Below are 19,927 nucleotides of genomic sequence, written 5' to 3' on the forward strand. Positions count from 1 at the left end.
ATTGGCACTGGGGACTCAATACTGGGCCTTAGGCTTGCAGACCAAGTCCTCTACCACTTAACTACAACCTAATCACCTGTAGTTTTGTTTGAGACAGGGTCTTATGTATTCCAGGCTGGCCTTGAATTATGTAGCCACAAGAACTTTGATCTAATTCTCTAGTATCTAGCTCCAAATTGCCAGGATTACAGGCATGTACCATTATGCCTCAGCCTCCTGAATGCTGGGATTACAGTTAAGTTTGCTGAGGGGAAATGGGCAGAAAACATTCCTGGGTTTGTTCCTTAGAAAGGCTGTTGGGGCAGGTCACAGCATCCTGATTAATAGGATGAGGGTGCTAGCAGGACCAATTCCAGAAAGCTCATGCAGAGGCCTCAGGAACTTCGAGAGGCCAATGAGCTTAGAGGCTGTGCCTGCAGCTCTGCCCCCTGCCTATTTGATCAGTCCCATCCCTTGAGTGGTCCTCCCTACTGACAGACAGATCTGAGACTAAGGATAACATGATCTAGAAACCAGCTCTTGCAGAGCTCTGCTTAGAGCCACTGCTTCTAACATATCTGCTGTAGTTGATTTTAAAAAAGATGCAGAGTATTATTAAATGTATATTTTAATAAAGCCAAGTTATTTTACTTATAGGAGCTTTAAAAGTAAGATACAAAATGTAGAGTTCCAGTTTGGAAGGTCACAACTATTCACATGATGTCCTGCTGATGCCGAGCAAGGCAGCCATGCTTGGCCGTGCTGAGGACACACTCACACGCATACATGCGCTTTGGCGAGACACCTCTGCCAAACGCAGCACCTGGAATCACCAGTGTTTAGAGCAAGGGGGTGCTTTGAACAGCACCCACGTGGAGACTACACAAGCCGATTCACACGGTCACACAGCTGTGGAGACTACACAAACCGATTCACACGGTCGCACAGCCGTGGAAACAAATATCTTCCTTAATAGAGAAAGACAGACCAGAGATGACAATTAGTAGTGTCACCTGTGCTGGGGCACCGAGGAGTGACCTTGGCCCAGGGTGAGGTCTTCAGGGAGGCACTATGAAAATGAGAGTACTGCAGTAGACTAGAACTCGAAACACGGCACTGTGGACACATTACTGAAGGAAATAGAAATTTTACAAGTAAAACAGCCACAAGGAACTTTGAACAGATTAGTGTGCACACTGTGACAGCTAACACAGACAGCAGCCACGCAGGGCTGGTGCAAAGTACGTGCCTGGAAAACTCTATGTACAAAATAGTTCTCTGTAAACATGGTGAGGTGAATATTCCAAACCCACTGAGAAGTATCTTCATGACAGGCAGAAATGTCACCCCCACACAGCACGAATGACAACAGCTGAGGCCTCAGGCAGCCTTGAGACAGTACTAAAGACACAGGTGGCTGGGCTCACCCAATAGGTCCTCTATAATTTTCTTTTATGTGAATGTGTGTGTCCATGTGTGTGGTATGCATACATAGGGATTTTTTTTGGTATTTTTAAATATAAATTTATCTGTAGAAAAATGAGAACATAAATGTGTTATTACAATCTTCGTTGGAAAAGCTTACATGGAGTTAGAAAGAATAAACCATTTATTAGTAGTTAACATATATTAAAATGGTTTAATGATTTAAGAAAATATAAAAAAAATTAATACTGTCAAACTTTCATACCAGAAAATATCATGGATTTTTCTCAATTAGACATTTTCAAAGATGAAATATGAAAATTTTAAATAAGTTTTATATAAAGAACCTTCTGCAACCTCAATTAATATATAGTGGGAAATGTCTACTCTATATAGATATATTTATTAATTCTCAATTTAAGCACCATTCAATTCTGGATCCATTTCTAGCTGGAAAATATCCCCAAATCCATGGAGTGTTATCTGTTTAATGGCACACATTAACTAAAAGTGAGGTGTTGTTTTGTTGGTGACTAAACAAAGATTTTGAATTCCTGTCTACATCATAATTTCTGTCTTTGAGGCAGCTGGCAATGTCACTGTGGTTCTGAGTGTGGGGATCATGGTGCAAACCCTCCCCTCCCACATTTCCTTCTGTAGAGGAGCATGCTGGTGCTGCTCTGCTCATAGTGGAAGGAAATGAGGGCAGCAGGTGCAGCTTTACTCTGCACTCAGCATGGGCCAGCTGCACCTCCTGGGAGGCCAGAATATGCCTGACAGCAATTCCCCAATCTTGCTCTTGTAAGTTACATGAGCCCACACCTCTGGGTGCTTAGAGGAGCTACTGATCCATGGGAAGCCAGGTGGTTGCTTCTGATCACTAGCATCTTATATAAGCTTAAATAAAGACAGTGCTGAGCTAGGATCTTAAGGTAGCCACTGCATTGTAGGCAGGAGACATTTTAACCGAAAGCCTACATGAAAAATAACTATAAAATTAGTGATGGGTGTGGGTCCCACTCTGTGTTAAAGAGAAGAGAGTTTCAAAGAATGGTCAGTTTTGTTCTCAGCCTGCAGGCCTCATGCCTTTCCCACATGCAGGACTGACAACCTTCAGACTGTGTTTTCCCAAGTGTGGCCTCTGGCCACCTGCACCAGGATTACCTGAGGTGCTTATTAAGCATGCAGATTGCCAGCATCCCCTGAGTGTCAGAAATCTCCATCCTCAGCTGGCTCTCAGGGGTCTGCTACCTTCAGTTTGAGAAACCAGGCTTTAAAGACTTGGAGCTGCCAATCGCCTCTGACCCAAGAAACATATCTGTCCCTGGGACAGGGTGCACTGGTCCTTCTGGAGGCTAGTATCAGCTAGTTAGCCCTGGGGACAGTTGCCCCAAGAGCTTTGATGGGCAGCAAACTAGCTGTGGTCAGTACTGGGGCAAATAGGCTGGCCTGCGCTCAGCCTTCCCAGGGAAGGCCTTGAAGCCCTTGGGTGCTGCCTTATGTGCTGGTGGAGGTGGGGGTTGTGTTGGTGTCTGAACATAGGTGAAGGAGGTGGTATTGCAGTCACTGGCTGCAGCCCACACAGGGGACTGCAGCATCTGCATGGTGTCGTTCCACTGGCTGCCAGGACTGGTGACTGCATAGAGTGGTGCAGCTGGGCTGGGCAGCGTGCTGGGCAGCGGGGAAGGGTGCTGCCATGGTGCTTTGGGTGGCCATGTTTTGGTTTTGTTATCCTGGGAAACAGAAGAGAGGTTTTAGTGCCATTTTGGGCTGAGTTGTTATTGTGTCCCACCCCATCCAACTCCCAGAACACCCACTCTTCTTTCTATCTAGTGGGCAGGGTGAAAATAGCAGCTGCCCACAGGTGACATTAGTGTTCAATGTCTGTACAATCCACACAGCATTCTTGTAGCTCAACTGTGGAGCTGAATTTGTGTTTCTGCACATATCCACTCAGATATGTGTACAATTTTCATAGTTCAATATTTACAGAGCCTCCCACCGCTCACACAACCACAGCCCTTAATTTAACTGACCTCAACAGCCAGTATGCTGTGTGGCTCATATTAGCACAGTCTCAGAGCTTCCTCTACAACATGGCTGTGTCAGCTATCTGACAGCTATATCCCCATTTAGACAAAAATCATGAGAAAATAACTGACCACAGACACAACCCTTATGACTTTGAACCCAAGATCTTTACCATAAGCTAGCTTACAATACCTGGTTCACATCCTCCACTGTGGTCAGGAGAGGTGGTGAGGGCAGTGTGCTGGTCTCCTGCTCTCCGCTGCTGTGTTTCCTGAAAGAATCAAGAGCTCAGAGCAATGACCACTTAGCTTCATTGTATGGGACAGAGATTAAGTGCTTGGCTCTGGTCTTGAGGTCCTCAGTCTAGGTGCTGAGCTCTTGGGTCCACCAAGGTCAGTGTGACCTGGGAGGCAGCATGCCTGTAAAGCCTGTACAGGATGTGGGTGGGAGCTCCAACCAGCATGGACATGGCACTGGCTGTTTCTACAGCTAAGTTAACCCCTTTAGCTTTTTATTAATTTATTCAATAGTTATTCAAAGTGTTTAATATGCACTGGGTGTGTTTGGGACTTTGAAAAAATACTTTGTGATGGATATGATCAACATACATTGTATACATGTATGAAACTGTCAAAAAATAAAATATTCTAAAAAAAGAAAAAAAGCATGCTTTCTTTACACTGATGAATAAAAGGGGCAAGATACTGCAGATCTGAGCCAGAGCTCTTGTGTAATAGACACAGACCCAACAGAGGTGACTTCCTTTTCTCACACAGCCTAAGACCAGTGTCCCACTAGCCCAGTGTACCACTAAACACCTTTTGAAGATACCTCCAGAACAGCCTTTGTTCAGTCACAGGGCGAACAACGGGGCTTCTGGCTTCCCTAGAGGCAGAGAGGTGGCTCTCCAATCCTTGGTTTAGCAATTTCCTTACCTTCTCTGCTTGACAGCAGCAACAAGGTCAGGCCCTGAAAACATGGAGAACAGGCTGTCCCCATTGGCTGAAGAGGTTTCATCACTGGAACTGGCGGAGTCTCCCTGAGCACCTGACCAGCCGCTGTGCAGGCTGTCCCTGAGAATGCAGAGAAATCGGTCAGACCTCCCAGAGCCTCTGCTGCCTCTCTCTGCCATAACTGATGTTCTCCTTTCTCCTCAAAAGAAAGAGTCACTACTTCCTTTTCTCTCAGAAGCCTGTAACTGATATGTGATTAGAGAAAAACAAAGTGGGGATGCACTTTCACTGTCCACTCTTACTAACCAGGTGGTAATCTGAGACACAAATGCACAATTCTCTCAAAGACTTAAAAAACTTAAGTTTTTATGTACATGTGTGTCCCTGTGTGCAGATGCCCTCAGAGGCCAGAAGCTTGGGGGGTGGGGTGTCAACTCCCTGATGTTTTGTTTTTTTTTGAGACCGGGTTACTCTGTGTAGCCCTGGCTGTCCTGGAACTGGCTCTGTAGGCCAAGTTGGCCTCAAACTCATAGATCTGCCTCCCTCCACCTCCCAAGTGCTGGGATTAAAAGGAAGCACGATCACGGCCTGAAATGGAGTTAAAAATGGTTGTGAGCTGGAGAGATGGCTCAGCGGTTAAGAGCACTGACTGCTCTTCCGAAGGTCCTGAGTTCAAATCCCAGCAACCACATGGTGGCTCACAACCATCTGTAATGAGATCTGACACCCTTTTTCTGGTGTGTCTAAAGACAGCTACAGTGTACTTAAATATAATAATAAATAAATAACAAAAAGGCCACAGTTATTCCGGGCAGTGGTGGCACATGCCTTTAATCCCAGCACTTGGGAGGCAGAGACAGGCAGATTTCTGAGTACGAGGTCAGCCTGGTCTACAGAGTGAGTTCCAGAACAGCCAGGGCTACACAGAGAATCCCCCTCCCCCGCCCAAAAAAACAAAGAAAACCCTCACCCCGACAAAAAAAAAAAACCCAAATGGTTGTGAGCCACCATGTGGGTGCTGAAATCATTTCGGTCCTATGCAAAGGTGGTAAGGGCTCTTAAATCATTCAGCCATCTCTCCAGCCTGGGGGTTTTGGTTTGTTTGTCTGTTTGCAGTTCAGGCTATATCCTCCAACTGTAGCCCTTGCTAACCTGAACACACAACTATTGTTGTGTGCCTGCCTCCCACATGCTGAGAGTACAGGTGTGTACTGCTATGCTCTGCCCATAGTTTTTTCAATGCACTAGAGCTGAAGCGTATGCCTTGGTCTTTGCTGTACTGGCATTTGAGCTCAGGGCCTTGCACATGCTAGGTAAACATGCTACTGCTAAGCCACATACCCCAAGCCTACTTTGCTTTCTGTGGGATAGAATAACAGCATTCAGATACTTAACTGGGTTGTATACCTAGGCTCCTTTTACCAGAAAGACCACAGGAAACACCATCAAATGAGATCCCTGCTCTGAGAGGAAAAGGGTCTTTTGTTTTCTCTCATTTTACTCATAAGTTAGTATTTATACTTCTTTATATAAGTTAATACACACATATGTGTATAATTTTATATTATTTTAGCCCCCATATTTATAATTTTAGAGATGAAATTTTTTTTAAAGATTTTTTTATTTATTATTTATAAGTACACTGTAGTTGACTTCAGACGCACCAGAAGAGGGCGTCAGATGTCATTACGGTTGGTTGTGAGCCACCATGTGGTTGCTGGGAATTGAATGAATTCAGGACCATCGGAAGAACAGTCGGTGCTCTTACCCGCTGAGCTATCCTGCCAGCCTGAGACAGGGTTTCTCTGTATAGCTCTGGCTGTCCTGGAACTCAGTCTGTAAACCAGGCTGGCCTCGAACCCAGAAATCCACCTGTCTCTGTCTCCCAAGTGCTGAGATTAAAGGCATGCACCACCATTGCCCGGCCTGATAAAATATTTTAATATGAGAAATATGTGTATTGCTTTTATAAGAGGCTGTCTTAAGCCACTCATTCATTGCAGGGGTGTGTTTATGTGGATACATTCCACCCCTTAACATCCTATATTAGAATCTGAACCCACCAAGATTTAGCACATTATACTTTCACTGCCCAGGAAACATGAATGAAGGTCAGTGAGCTTCCCTCAAAACCAAGGCTGCAGATCCCAAATTTGGCTTCCTTGCTCTAGCCAGAACTCACCCTTCTGTGAAGAACTCTGGCAAAGGCCAGGTCCGATGAGAGTCTTCCATGGGCGGCCAGTTGCCCCGGGGGTTGCCTGGCCGGCGGCCATGTTGGGCTTGCCTCTTCTGCTGCATTGCCTGGCTTACTCCTGCCACGTAGCGTGCGAACTCTGGGTCTGAGCCCACTGTGTTGAGACAAAGGAAAAGGCAGGATTTAAGGCCAAATCAATCTCTTCCTTTCCTACAGTAAAGTGGTGAGACCCTAGCAAGTAACTGTCTCATTGGTTGGCTGCAGGCTATGGCCACTCCCTGAAGTGAAACTGGGTTTATAGCACAGAGGTCTGAGGTTGGGGCTGGCATAGGCAGGGGTTGGATGTCAAAAGAAGGCAAAGAACGGAGGTCTGAACTATCCACTACTACTTTTGCTTTTTGAGGAAAAGTCTTGCTATATGCCCATAAACCAACTATATAGCACAGACTGTCCTGCAACTCTCAGTGAACCCGACTCAGTCTCCCAAAGCTAATTAATTTGTTTTTTTATGTACATTGGTGTTTTGCGTACATGTATGTCTGTGTGATGGGATCAGATACTGGATTTATACACAGTTGTGAGCTGCCATGTGGTTCCTGGGAATTGAAACCAGGTCCTTTGGAAGAGCAGTCAGTGCTCTTAACCATTGAACCATCTCTCTAGTCCCCTAAACATAAATTTTTAACACAAACAGGGCTCAGCAGTGAAGAGTTGTTCTTGCATTAGGCCTGGGTTCAATTTCCAGCACCCACATGATGGCTCACAACCATCCATAACTCCTAGGCACTCCTGTGGTACATATTCATATACATAAAAATCTATACATGGTAGTGCACACCTTTAAATCCCAGCAATTAGAAGGCAGAGGCAGGTGGAATTTTGAGTTCAAGGCCAGGCTAGTCCACACAGTAAGTTCCAAACTAGCCAAGGCCTCCTTGAAACCAAAAAAAAAAAAAGCCTCCTCAAAACAAAACATCAAGCCGGGCAGTGGTGGCGCATGCCTTTAATCCCAGCACTTGGGAGGCAGAGGCAGGTGGATTTCTGAGTTCGAGGCCAGCCTGGTCTACAGAGTGAGTTCCAGGTCAGCCAGGGCTACACAGAGAAACCCTGTCTTGAAAAAAAAACAACAACAAAAAAACCCAACCAAAACCAACATGAAAAATAAACATAAAAATTATTTTTCAAAAATTTGCATATGGAACTGGAGAGATGATTTGTGGTTAAAGAGTATTTGTTGATTTTTTTTAGAGGACCCAGGTTTGCTTCCAAGCACCAAGATGGTGGCTCACAGTCATTTATACTCCAGTTCCAGGAAATGTGAAGCCCTATTCTGACATTCTAAGGTACCAGGCGTGTACATAGTGCACACACATATATACATACAAGACATTTATACACATAAAAATTTTTTTAAAAATTAAATGCGTGTATATGTGCATGTCTGGAAGCTAGCCAATAGCATTGGATCCTCAGGAGCTGGAGTCACAGGGGTGTGTAAACTGTCAGATGTGAGTTTTGGGACCTAAACACAGTAGATGCTCATAACAGCCCAGCCATCTCTACAAACTAAATTATGTTTTCTAATGTCTTGCTACTATGAATTTGTAGTATTTAATAACTTTAGAGAATCACATGATGATTTTTAACCAACTACATCACGGAATTTACCAAAGCCAGATAGAGGTTACATATCATTGACACTCAAACCAAACTTGAGCAAGTAAGCCTTATTTCCAGCCCACAGTCCCAAATTCAAATTCTGAGGCTACAGAAGAAGTTTGAGATTAACTTGGCAAATTAGTGATTTTTTTTTTTTTTTTTTTTTTTTTTTTTTTTTTTTGGTTTTTTGAGACAGGGTTTCTCTGTATAGCCTTGGCTGTCCTGAAACTCACTCTGTAGACCAGGCTGGCCTTGAACTCAGAAATCCGCCTGCCTCTACCTCCCAAGTGCCAGGACTAAAGGCGTATGCCACCACTGCCTGGCTTAGTGAGACTTTCTAATTAAAAAGAAAGAAAGGAAGGAAGGGAGAGAAGGAGGGAAAAAGGAAGGGAAGGAAGGAAGGATGGATAAAAAAAGAGTAAGGCAGGCTGGGTATATGGCTCTTTGGTGGAGTGCTTGATTACCATGTGTGAGGAGGCAGTGGGTTCAATACTCAGTACCACAAAAAGTAAAACAAACAAACAAACTAAAAATAGAATTAAAAAAAAAATGGGGACGCCAGAATATTGCTTCAGGCTTCCTAGCAATTATTGATCAGAGGAGATCAAAGTTAACTAACTTTGACTATGTTTCAAATAAATATAATACAACCATCTAAAAAAAAAAAAAAAAATGGGGCCAGGCAGTGGTGGCGCATGCCTTTAATCCCAGCATTTGGGAGGCAGAGGAAGGCAGATTTCTGAGTTCAAGGCCAGCCTGGTCTACAGAGTGAGTTCCAGGACAGCCAGGGATACACAGAGAAACCCTGTCTTGAAAAACCAAAACCAAAAAAAAAAAAAAAAAAAAAAAAAAAAGAGGGGGGAGGTGGCTCTCTAAGTGGATTACGGTGATCCCTTCTCAAGACACTTTCCTAATCTGCTCCCTATTCTTGCTACATCTTTCTGCTCCAGACAAGGAAAGAGTCCTAGCAAATGCTTAGGGGTTGGGCACAGATGCTTACTAGTAGAACACACTAGTACCTTATAAGCTTGTGGTAGATAGATAGGCCTCTAAGAATTCCTCAGTGACTGTACTGAACTTTTCAATGAGGTGAGCAGTGGGAAGGCCTCACCTACCTGCAGGATCAAAAGGCAAAATCTCTCCCAGCATTCCAAAGACTCCATCACTTTGGTCACGGTTTGGCCAGGTGTTATTCCTAGGTCCCTGGGGCTTCTGTCCCAAAACTTCTGACATCATATTGTCCATATAGCTGCTCACTAGACCCAAGCTATACAAGTCAGAGCTGAGATCAGATATGCCAGGCCACTGACCAAGAGGAGACAGGCCCGCTGCCATGGGCTGTGATGGGTGCTGAGATGAGCCATGTACCCATTTACCAGGAGCCCGAGGCTGGGGTGGAGTCTGCTGTGATCCAATGGGTTGCAGCAGGTGCTGGTAGTACTGGACTTGGGGCTGCTGCTGCTTTGGAGACTGCTGCTGAGGAGCCAGACCTTGCTGGGCTGCCAGAGGCGTGTGTGCTCCAGCCTGCGGTGGCCGTAGTGGAGGAGCCAATGGCAGTGATGGCTGCTGTGGTTGCATGGTTCCTGTCTTCTGTTCAGTCACCATGGCAGTGGCAGTAGAGTTACGCCTCGTCACCAGTGGGGACCCCTGATGGGACTGGCCCATGTTAAAGCCTGAGAGAAAATCTATCACTTCCTGCATTTCCTGATCAGTGGGTAAGTTCATGCCCTTCTCATCCTTGCCATCATCCCCATGCAGGAAGTTCTCGCGTCTCTCCAGGAGAAAGCCATTGACCATTGGATTACTAGAATTCTGAGATGACTGTGAAGGGTCTGTAGTCCTAGGGAAGTTACCAATGTTCAAAATGCTCTGTAACCGTGTATCAATATTATTGCCCAGCATTTTGGCCTTCTCCTCTGAACACCCAGCTGTGAGGATGTTTTTGGAATAGTGTGTGCTGCCAGAGCTGGTACATGACACTTTCTTTGTGAACCGGGATGTCAGTTTGGAGAAAGTCTTCTGCAGTCCCGAGGATTTGCTTCCATTGCCAGAAGGCAGGTCAGCCTGATTCCCAAAATCACAGATATCTCTTTGAAGCTGGATTTGTATACAGGGTAAAGCTTGTTCCCTATTTGAACAGGGGAAAAACAAAACAAAACAAAACAAAACAAACAAACAAACAAAAAAAACAAGAGAAAAAAACACAAGTTGGAGAACAAGGACTTTTGTATTGATTGCTAGTCTGCGGATAGATACTACTGATTATTAGACATTGATTACTGGCATGATGGTGTTTTAAGTCCCAGCACTGCAGTAAGCAAGTAAGCTACAGGGAGACAGGGAGGAAAGAGTAGAGAAGGGGCAAGAACTTGCCTGAGTTTGAAAAACAGATCCCTCTGGTGGTCCTGGTTGGTGGTTTTTTTTGTTTTTGTCAACTTGATATAAGCTAATTATGTTAGAATTGGAACCTCCATTGAGAGGCAAGCCTATAATCTTTGACTGATGAGAGAGGGCCCGAGCCACTGTGGCCAGTGATTCTGGGTTGATAAGAACACTCTGCCTCCAGGTTCTTGCCTTGGTTTTCCTAGATGATAGACTCTAGGATCTGTAAGCCAAACAAATCCCTCTCCTCCCCTAGTTGCTTTAAAAAAAAAAAAAACATGTTTTTAAGATTTATTTATTTATTTTATATATATGAGTACACTGTAGATGTTTACAGACACACCAGAAGAAGGCATCGGCCATTACAGATGGTTATGAGCCACCATATGGTTGTGGAAAATTGAACTCAGGACCTCTGAAAAAGTAGTTAGCCCTCTTAACTGCTGAGCCATCTCTGCAGTCCCCCCAGTTGCTTTTGATCATGCTATTTATCAGAGCAACAGAAGGTAAACTTGGTTAGTCAGGTCCTGGATTCATGTGCTCTATACATAGATAAATGACCACTCAATGTCTCACACAAGGCTGTAAAACAGTAGCATCTGGAGCTGAGTGAAAGCTAACTGTAGCACAGGAAAAGAAAGCAAAGCCTGGCTAGTGTGGTGGTGAGATGGAGAGATTCAGCAGAGAAACAACAGACACATGCAAATGGTAGGGGTGGTGGGGAGGAGGCTTATGGCCATTTGGCATTGCTGCTGTGGCATGCGCAGCTGTTCCTTTCATGGATTTCTGAGTACTCTTCCCCAGCCCCTCATCTTTCTTTCTTTTGGTTTTCTGGAACTAACCACATAATCCAGGCCTACTGACCTTGAACTGAGAGATCGGCCGGCCTCTGAATACTGGAATTAAAGGTATTTGCTACCACATTGGGCTCTGAGTTACTCTTTCTATGACAGGGGATATATAGATAAAAATGCCATGAAGCAGGAGACAAGACAGGTGGCTGCTGTAATCTGTGACAAGATACTGCACTGAACTCGCCTTAGGAAGAGAAAGCTGAGTGTGATAACTTCTTATCCCTAGGAGTTGAGATAAAATGCTTGCAAAAGTTCAAGACAATTTGGACTACATAGTAAGTCTGAGGCCAGCCTGAGGTACAAATGGACAGTCTGTGAGGAGAGGAAAAGAAAAGAGATGAGGGCATGAATAGATGGTTAAGTCTCTACCAGTGTTAAAATGAGCAACTCACAGAGAACATTTGTAACTCAGCTATTTCTAAGTACAAATAAACTTCATGAAGAATACAAGAAAATGTAAACATACTCCATGATAAGGAAGGCCAAGTGTTAACAGGTTAAGAAATATGGGTAATGGAGAACTTCCTGCATCTTATCTGCATGGTTGACCCATCCTGAAATAAAGTTACTAAAAGTTCTCTTTCTTGCTTTATTTACCCACGTAGTCTCAGAGGCAGGAGCTTATATGGATTGAATTGGATTGCTCCTGGCTATGGATCTAAAATGCAAACCATATGTATAGCTCTTTCCTGTAAGTGCAGGAGACACCAACCTCCCTGTTCTCCAGCGGTTTAGGTCCAGCACGGCTGTGTAAAGCACATCCACCAGACCTAGGGTCTTCTCAGGATCCAGGCATCTCTGTAGCAGGGACATGGTAGCAGGGTCTTCCTTCAGGCACCTAAACACAAACCAGGTCATGTTAGTCCTGACCAATACTTCTCTGAAAAGGTGTTCAGAAAGCATTATGAAACACATTACAACTTAAGTACTTTTAGCACCCAAAAAAGAGCTCAGGAGTGCTGGGTGTGGTGGTACATGTGTCTTTTAGTCTCAGCAGGCAGATCTCTGTTTTAAGGCCATTCTTGTATACATAGGTATTACAGGACAGCCAAATCAACAAAGAAAAAACTAGGGAGCCCAACAAGCAAGCAACCTAGTGAGTACACCAAGTCTTGTGCAAAAGGAGAGAAGACAGAAGTACCACAAGTCTCTCAATAGGACCAAGCTCTAATAAAGAGCATACTCAGACAACATATGATACATACAGAGCAACATTGCTGTATAAGAACATATCTAAAGTAAGCTTAACTTTCCACCGTAAGAGGAAAACACTGTATGTCAGGAACGCACATGCATGCACCAACGTGTGTGTATGTGAGTAAAGAGGACCTGAGTTGGAATGCCCAGAAGCCCTGAAAGAAGCTGGGCATGGATATAACTGCAGCTTCAGCTGGGGTGACTAGGGACGGAGGCAGCGGGGTTCCTGAAGCTCATGAGATAGTAGGTCAATCTAAAGTAAGGGTAGCTTGGGAAACAGAGGCAGGTAGATCTCTGTGAGTTCAAGGACAGCCTGGTCTACATAGTTAGTCGTAGAACACCCAGAGCTATTAGAGACCCTCTCAACAAATAAAATAAGGGTGAAATACAATTTAAAAATAAAATACTTGATGTGGTGTAAAAAAACAAAAACAAGACAAAAAAACCCAAACTCATTTTTTCATCCCAGTCTTTCCTGTTTCCTCAGATGACTCTGAGACTAATTATTTAATAGATGCCTAGGATTCTGACCTCCTCTATGTTCCTAGGCAAATCCCTTGTACCTCTCACTATTACCCAGAATCCTCTCTCTTCCTGTCAGGGTTCCACCTCCTATTCTTGCTCCAGATCATTGGCAATCAGCTTTTTTATTGACAGGTGATGCTTATAAGAGGTTCTCTTTACAGTGTGGACCATACAATCTTATGGACCACCACCCACATGTGCATACTCATGTACCTCCCCATGGAAATCTTTTTAAAAAATCATGCAGGACAGGGAGGTTCATGCCTATATAATCTCAACACTTTAAAGGCTGAAGTAGGAGGTTTGCATCAAGTTCCAGCTGAGTCTGAGCTTCAGAGTAAAGTTCCTGTCAATTTTTTTTAAAGATTTATTTATTAATTATATGTAAGTACACTGTAGCTGTCTATAGACACACCAGAAGAGGACGTCAGATCTCATTACGGATGGTTGTAAGCCACCATGTAGTTGCTGGGATTTGAACTCAGGACCTCTGGAAGAGCAACCAGTGCTCTGAACTGATGAGCCATCTCTCTAGACAATTTTTTTTTCAAACCATCTAGTACATATCTAACTAAAGAAATCCTTAGCTGAATTTGGTTTACTTAACTCTTATGAATGTGTACATTAGCCTTAAACTAGGGATCATGGGACAAACCTCTTCTTATGTGGTGGTTTGAATATGTGTGGCCCAGGAAGTGACACTATTAGGAGATATGGCCTTGTTAGAATAGATGTGTCACTGTGGGAGTGACACTGTGGGTTTTAATACCTAGCTGTCTGAGAGTCAGTCTTCTACTGTGTGTACCTTTGGCTGAAGCCGTGGAACTCTCAGCTCCTCCTGCACCATGCCTGCCTGGGCGCAGCCATGCTCCTGCCTTGATGATAGCAGATCCTGTAAGCCAGCCCCAATTAAATGTTGTCCTTATAAGAACTGCCCTGCGCCAGGCAGTGGTGGCACATGCCTTTAATCCTAGTACTTGGAAGGCAGAGGCAGGTGGATTTCTGAGTTCGAGGCCAGCCTGGTCTACAGAGTGAGTTCCAGGACAGCCAGGGCTATGGAAAACCTGGACAGCAGGACAGCCTGCTTCGGAAAACCAAAAAACAAAAACAAAAACAAAACAAAAAAACCCTGCCTTGGACATGGTGTCTACTGACAACATTAAAACCCTAACTAAGACATCTTACAAAACCCATTTCCTGTCTCATGTAATTTCTCCCCCCAAACAGGGTTTCTCTTTGTAGGTTCTGCCTCCTAAGTGCTGGGATTAAAGTTACTTGCCACCCACCTATAGTTTCCTGAATGACAGTGAAAGCAGGTATGCTCTCACAGCAGCTAAGACCATCTGTACATATCTGGTCAATGCCTCCAGTTGCCAACTCTCACCTTCTAACCTCTCACAGTTTCCAGAGTGACAGGGATGCTAGAGGCAGCATCCCTTTTGTTCTCTTGTTAGGTCCCAGACACAGACCTTTTGTTTTGTTTTGTTTTTTGTTTTTTGAGACAGGGCTCTTCTGTGTAGCCTTGGCTGTCCTGGCACTCACTCTGTAAACCAGGCTGGCCTCGAACTCAGAAATCTGCCTGCCTCTGCCTCCCAAGTGCTGGGATTATAGGTGTGCGCCACCACTGCCCGGTGACACAGAGCTTTTAAATCACTTGGAATTTCCTAGGTAATATGGATATTTTGGTAATGCTGGGGATGGAGGACATAGAAGAGCACAGATGTTGTACACACATCTGTAACTGAACTGTAATCTAGCACCAGACTAGACTGCCTTTCATTCTATTGAGATTCCTTTTTGATGGACTCCTGGGTAGTAACAGGATGGGGGCTGTTCAACATAAAGACTAGACTACCATTAGAAGTTTGGGAAGACCTTCAAGACCACTTCCCCAACCTATGGAAAGGGAGGGAGAAGCTCCAGAGCAACTTATAATACAACCAAACCATCTGCCTTTGTGTTAACTTGACGCAAGCTAGCATCACCAGAAAGGAAGACGCCTCAGTTGAGATAATGCCTCCATGAGACACAGCTGTAAGGCATTTTCTCAATTAGTGATCAATGACAGAGGGCCCTGTGCACTGAGGGGGTGCCATCCCTAGGCTGGGTTCTTTAAGAAAGCAGGCTAGGGGGCTGGAGAGATGGTTCAGTGGTTAAGATCACTGACTGCACTTCCAGAGGTCCCAAGTTCAATTCTCAGCAACCACATGGCAGCTCACAACCATCTGTAATGGGATCTGATGCCCTCTTCTGGTGTGTCTGAAGACAGCTACAGTGTACTCACATATATAAATAAATAAATCTTAAAAACAAAGAACAAACAAACAAAAAAACCAAGCATGCTAGACAAACCATGATAAGGGGCACCCCTGTGGCCTGTGCATCACCTCCTACCTCCAGGTTCCTGCCCTACTTGAGTTCTTGTCCTGATTTCCTTCACTAATAAACAGCACTGTTTAGGTTTAAGATGCATAAACCCTTTCCTCCCCAACTTGCTTTTTGGTCATGGTGTTTCATTGCAGTTATAGAAACCCTGACTAAGTCATACATCTGCATGATAAAAATCACTGAGACTAGTATATTCTAGGTTGATAAGCACTCAAGGTGCTAGTAGGGGATATGCTTAGAGAGGTGGGGGCTTCATGCCCTTCCCATACAGCTTTTCCATGTAATGTACCCCTCAAGTTGACTGTTCATCTGTCTCTTTTGTGGTATCCTTTAAAATTAGCCTATATTTGTATGTTTCTGAGTTCTAAGAGCCATTACAACATATTATCAAACTTGAGGAATAAGTTATTCAAACTGCAATTTATAGCTGGGCTTGATATAAAGTGGGAAGTGATTTACAAGATTGAGTTATTAATCTACTGCATTTTGTATTAATTTTAGGTGGTTTGCATCAAATTCAAGTGTAGGGTACCAAGAGAATTGCTTGGAGGGGAAGCCCAACATTTGCCAAGTGTTCTGTGAATATAGGACTCTGTAGGCCTCCATGGATTTCTCTGTCCAGTCTAACAGGAAGAAGCTAATGTGATGGTTAGTTTTTGTGTTTTTTTTTTTTTCCAGATTTATTTTATCTGTACGATTGTTTTGTCTACATTTCTTTGCACCATGTGTTTGCTGGTCAAGAGGTGTTGAAATCCCTGGAACTAGTGTTACAGATGACTATGAACCACTGTAAGGGTGATGGGAACTGCATCCAGGTCCACTGCAAGAGCAGCCAGTGCTTACCTGCTGAGCCATTCCTCCAACTTTTCTCTGCCCTAACCTTCATTGTAAACTTTTGAGAAATGAGTCTTTCTAGATACCACAGGTAGTCCTTAAATTCATAATCTGTCTACCTCAACCTTCTGAGTGCTAGAATAAAAGGTGTGGGCTACAACATTTGGCTTAGATAGCTTTTTACTAAACTCAAGACAAGGTCTTTATCTCTCTCCACATAATTTTCCACTCTCATTATGGCCCTTAAGGGCCTCTGTCATCTGCCCCAGGAGACTGACAAATTAAATTTTAGTTTATTTATCAGTCTTAAAAGCTGACCAATAAAAAGACTGACCAAGTGTCTAGATGGCAAACTCTGAGACTTGCTTAAAACTTCTACCAGTATTTCAATCAAAATCCTAGCTTCCTCAAGCCCTGGAAGTCTTGGCTGCTCCAATTCCCCACCATTATCTCTAATCATGTCAGTTCGCTCCCCAGACCTTTACAATAGTTGTTCCTTCTTATCTGGCTTTCCCAAAATGCTCTCAGCATGGCCTCTCATATCCAATTAAGTATCACAACCCCAAAGGGATGCTTTCTGACTGACCTCACTATCCAAAATAGGTCCACTTCCTTCAAACCACCCTCCTGTCCTTCCCACATCACTTTTTGTATGTGCTCTCTTCTTTTTTCTCCCTTACAAAGATATTAAACTGTATACAGGAAGGCTCATCTGTCTTACAATCAACTTGAAGAGGAATATTTGGTACAAAGCAAATAATCCATAAGTATATGTTCAAAGACAGAACAAAGGCTTAAATATATAAAAAGTGACAGTATGTCTTCCCCTTCATTCACTCTCTAGACAGGGTTTCCATCTGTATTCAGGCTGGCTTGGAACTTGCTGTGAAGACTAGTCAGTCTATCATCAAATTCATAATGATCCTGCTGCTTCAGCCTTCTTGGTACTTGGATAACAAGTGTAAACCATCATGCCCGGCTACGAGTGGCTATTTCTATGTATGTATGTATGTATGTATGTATGTATTTGTATATGGTACACTGTAGCTGTCTTCTGGCTACTTCTATGTATGTATGTATGTATGTATGTATGTATGTATGTATGTATATGAGTACACTGGAGCTGTCTTCGGACACACCAGAAGAGGGCATCAGATCCCATTACAGATGGTTGCTGGGATTTGAACTCAGGACCTCTGGAAGAGCAGTCAGTGATCTTAACTACTAAGCCATCTCCCTCTAGCCCAGCTATATCTTTAGAAGTAAAAAATTTGCTGGCAATTAGACACTAAAATGTAGTTGTGTGTGTGTGTGTGTGTGTGTGTGTGTGTGTGTGTACGCATACATATTGCGTTATGTATTTTTAATAGATTTTTCTTTCTGTTTAATATGTATGAATTTTTGCATAAATGAATGTACATGCACCAATGGGTATGACTGGTGCCTACAATGCTAAAGAGAGTGTAGCAGAAGAGGGTGTAGGATTGCCTGGAACGAGGCTTATGGATAGCTGTGAGCTGCCGTAAGGTTCTAGGAAATGAACCCATGTCCTCTGCAAGAGCAGTAAATGCTTTTCATGGCTGAGCCATCTCTCAAGCTCCTGCTTTGTAGACACAGTTTCCTTCTGTTAACATCAAACTTATGACCCTCCTCTTCCTGAGTACTAGGATAACAAGAATGAGCCTGGCTTCTGGCCTATACAGAATAACACCTTACTCCCACCCTGCAAGACAGGGTTTCTCTGTGTAGCCATGGTTATCCTGGAACTAACTCTAGACAAGGGTGACTCCAAACTCAAGAGTGCTGGGATTAAAGCTGTGTTCCACCATCCCTGGCTTTGTAAGTTTACATCACTTATTGTGTGTATGTGAGTGTGGATGTATGGGCTCCAACAGAGGTTAGAGGGCTACTTTCAGGATTTGGCTCTTTCCTTCTACCAGTGGGGTCCAGGAATAGAGCTGAGGCTGTCAGGCTTAGAGGCCTTTATACAATGAGTTATCTTGGTTGATCTAAGTTTTTTGATCTTTTTTGTTTTGTTGGTTGTTTTTTTAACATTCACTATGCATGTACATGTGTGCATTTTGTATATGTATGTGCAGATGTATACATGAGTGCAAAGAGGCATGTGAGGATAACATGTAGGAGCTGGTTCTCTCCTTCTACCATATGGGTCCCAAGAATTACAACTCAAGTTATCAGGCTCAGTGTCAAGCATCTCTTTAGTCATCTCACAGGGCTTTTGTTTGTTCTGTTAGAAGCTCCTGTAGTCCAGGCTGGCCTTAAACTTGCTATACAGCTGGTCCTCCTGCCTTTAATTCCTGAGTAGTTGGATTGACTTTCTAAAACCAACTTTCTTTTTTTTTTTTTTTTAAGATTTATTTATTTATTATTATTTGTAAGTACACTGTAGTTGTCTTCTGACACACCAGAAGAGGGCATCAGATCCCATTCTTGTGAGCCACCATGTGGTTGCTGAGATTTGAACTTAGGACCTTTGGAAGAGAAGTCAGTGCTCTTAGCCGCTGAGCCATCTCTCCAGCCTCCTAAAACCAACTTTCATATAAAATAATTCTTAAGATTATTTATTATTATTATTTGAGATATGATCTCATTGCCTAGTCCTGGCTGACCTCAAAGTCACAATGTCTCCTATCTCTTCTAAGTGCTAAGATTAAAGGCTACGCCACTACACCTGGCTTTATTACTTTTAATTATGAATGTGTGTGAGTCTGTACAGGTGACTGTCAGTGTCTAAGGAGACCAGAAGCACTAGATTCCCTGGAATGAATTACAGATGGCTATGAACTACTCAGTGTGGGAACTAAACTCAGGTCCTCTACAGTTAAGTGTTCTTAATAGTTGTAGTTGTTTTTAATAGTTGCCAGCCATGTTTCCTTCTCCTTCCTTCCTTCCTTCCTTTCTTCCTTTCATGTGCATTAGTGTTTTGCCTGCACATATGTCTGTGTGAGGGTGTGGTATCCTGGAGTTAAAGACAGCCATGAGCTGCCATGTGGGTGCTGGGAACTGAACCTAGGTTCTCTGGAAGAGCAGCCAGTGACCTTAACTAGTGAGCCATCTTTCCATCCCTACGGCCATGTTCCTTTTTAAAAAAAAAAAAAAAAAAGGTGTGTTTTCTGTGCTATGCACTTATGTGGAGTTGGTTCTTGGCCACTCTTACATGGGTTCAGGGGATAAGGCAGGTCTTCACCCTCACTCATTAGGTGCTTTACACACACTGATCTTATTTGTGGCTTATGCTGCACCATGACAGTCACACACCCCCGCCACTGTGCTCTGCTCACTGTATTTGCCTCTGTAACTCCCCATTCATCATCCGAACAGTCATCTTCCTGCTGTTATGTCATATATTGGCATGTGTGGGAAACATAATAAAATATGTATGTATGTGAGAGACAGACAGATGGATACAGGGGGAAGGGTTTCTTTTTTATCTAGCCCATAATAGTGTAAGTTTAGGGATCCTCTGTCAGCCTCCTAAGGGACAG

At 43.7% G+C, this 19,927-nt stretch overlaps 1 protein-coding gene across 7 annotated transcripts in view; it reads right to left on the reverse strand.

The window, feature by feature from the left end:
• Positions 1-589: 589 nt before the first annotated feature.
• The window catches only part of Kiaa0355 (KIAA0355 ortholog), an 86,127-nt gene continuing 66,789 nt past the window's right edge, over positions 590-19,927 (reverse strand). For 6 of the 7 annotated variants that reach the window (XM_031386174.1, XM_031386170.1, XM_031386173.1 and 3 more), the window contains 6 exons: positions 12,190-12,315; positions 9,357-10,369; positions 6,571-6,736; positions 4,371-4,508; positions 3,628-3,706; positions 1,566-3,137 (listed from right to left, as the gene is read on the reverse strand). In XM_031386174.1, coding sequence (XP_031242034.1) covers positions 2,829-3,137; positions 3,628-3,706; positions 4,371-4,508; positions 6,571-6,736; positions 9,357-10,369; positions 12,190-12,315 — 1,831 coding nt within the window. In that variant the 3' untranslated portion in view covers positions 1,566-2,828. Of the gene's footprint in view, positions 3,138-3,627; positions 3,707-4,370; positions 4,509-6,570; positions 6,737-9,356; positions 10,370-12,189; positions 12,316-19,927 lie in introns of all 7 variants that reach the window. The other variant, XM_031386175.1, reaches the window with a different exon arrangement.

This window comes from Mastomys coucha, unplaced genomic scaffold, assembly GCF_008632895.1.
Source record: "Mastomys coucha isolate ucsf_1 unplaced genomic scaffold, UCSF_Mcou_1 pScaffold21, whole genome shotgun sequence".
NCBI classification, from domain to species: Eukaryota; Metazoa; Chordata; class Mammalia; order Rodentia; family Muridae; genus Mastomys; species Mastomys coucha.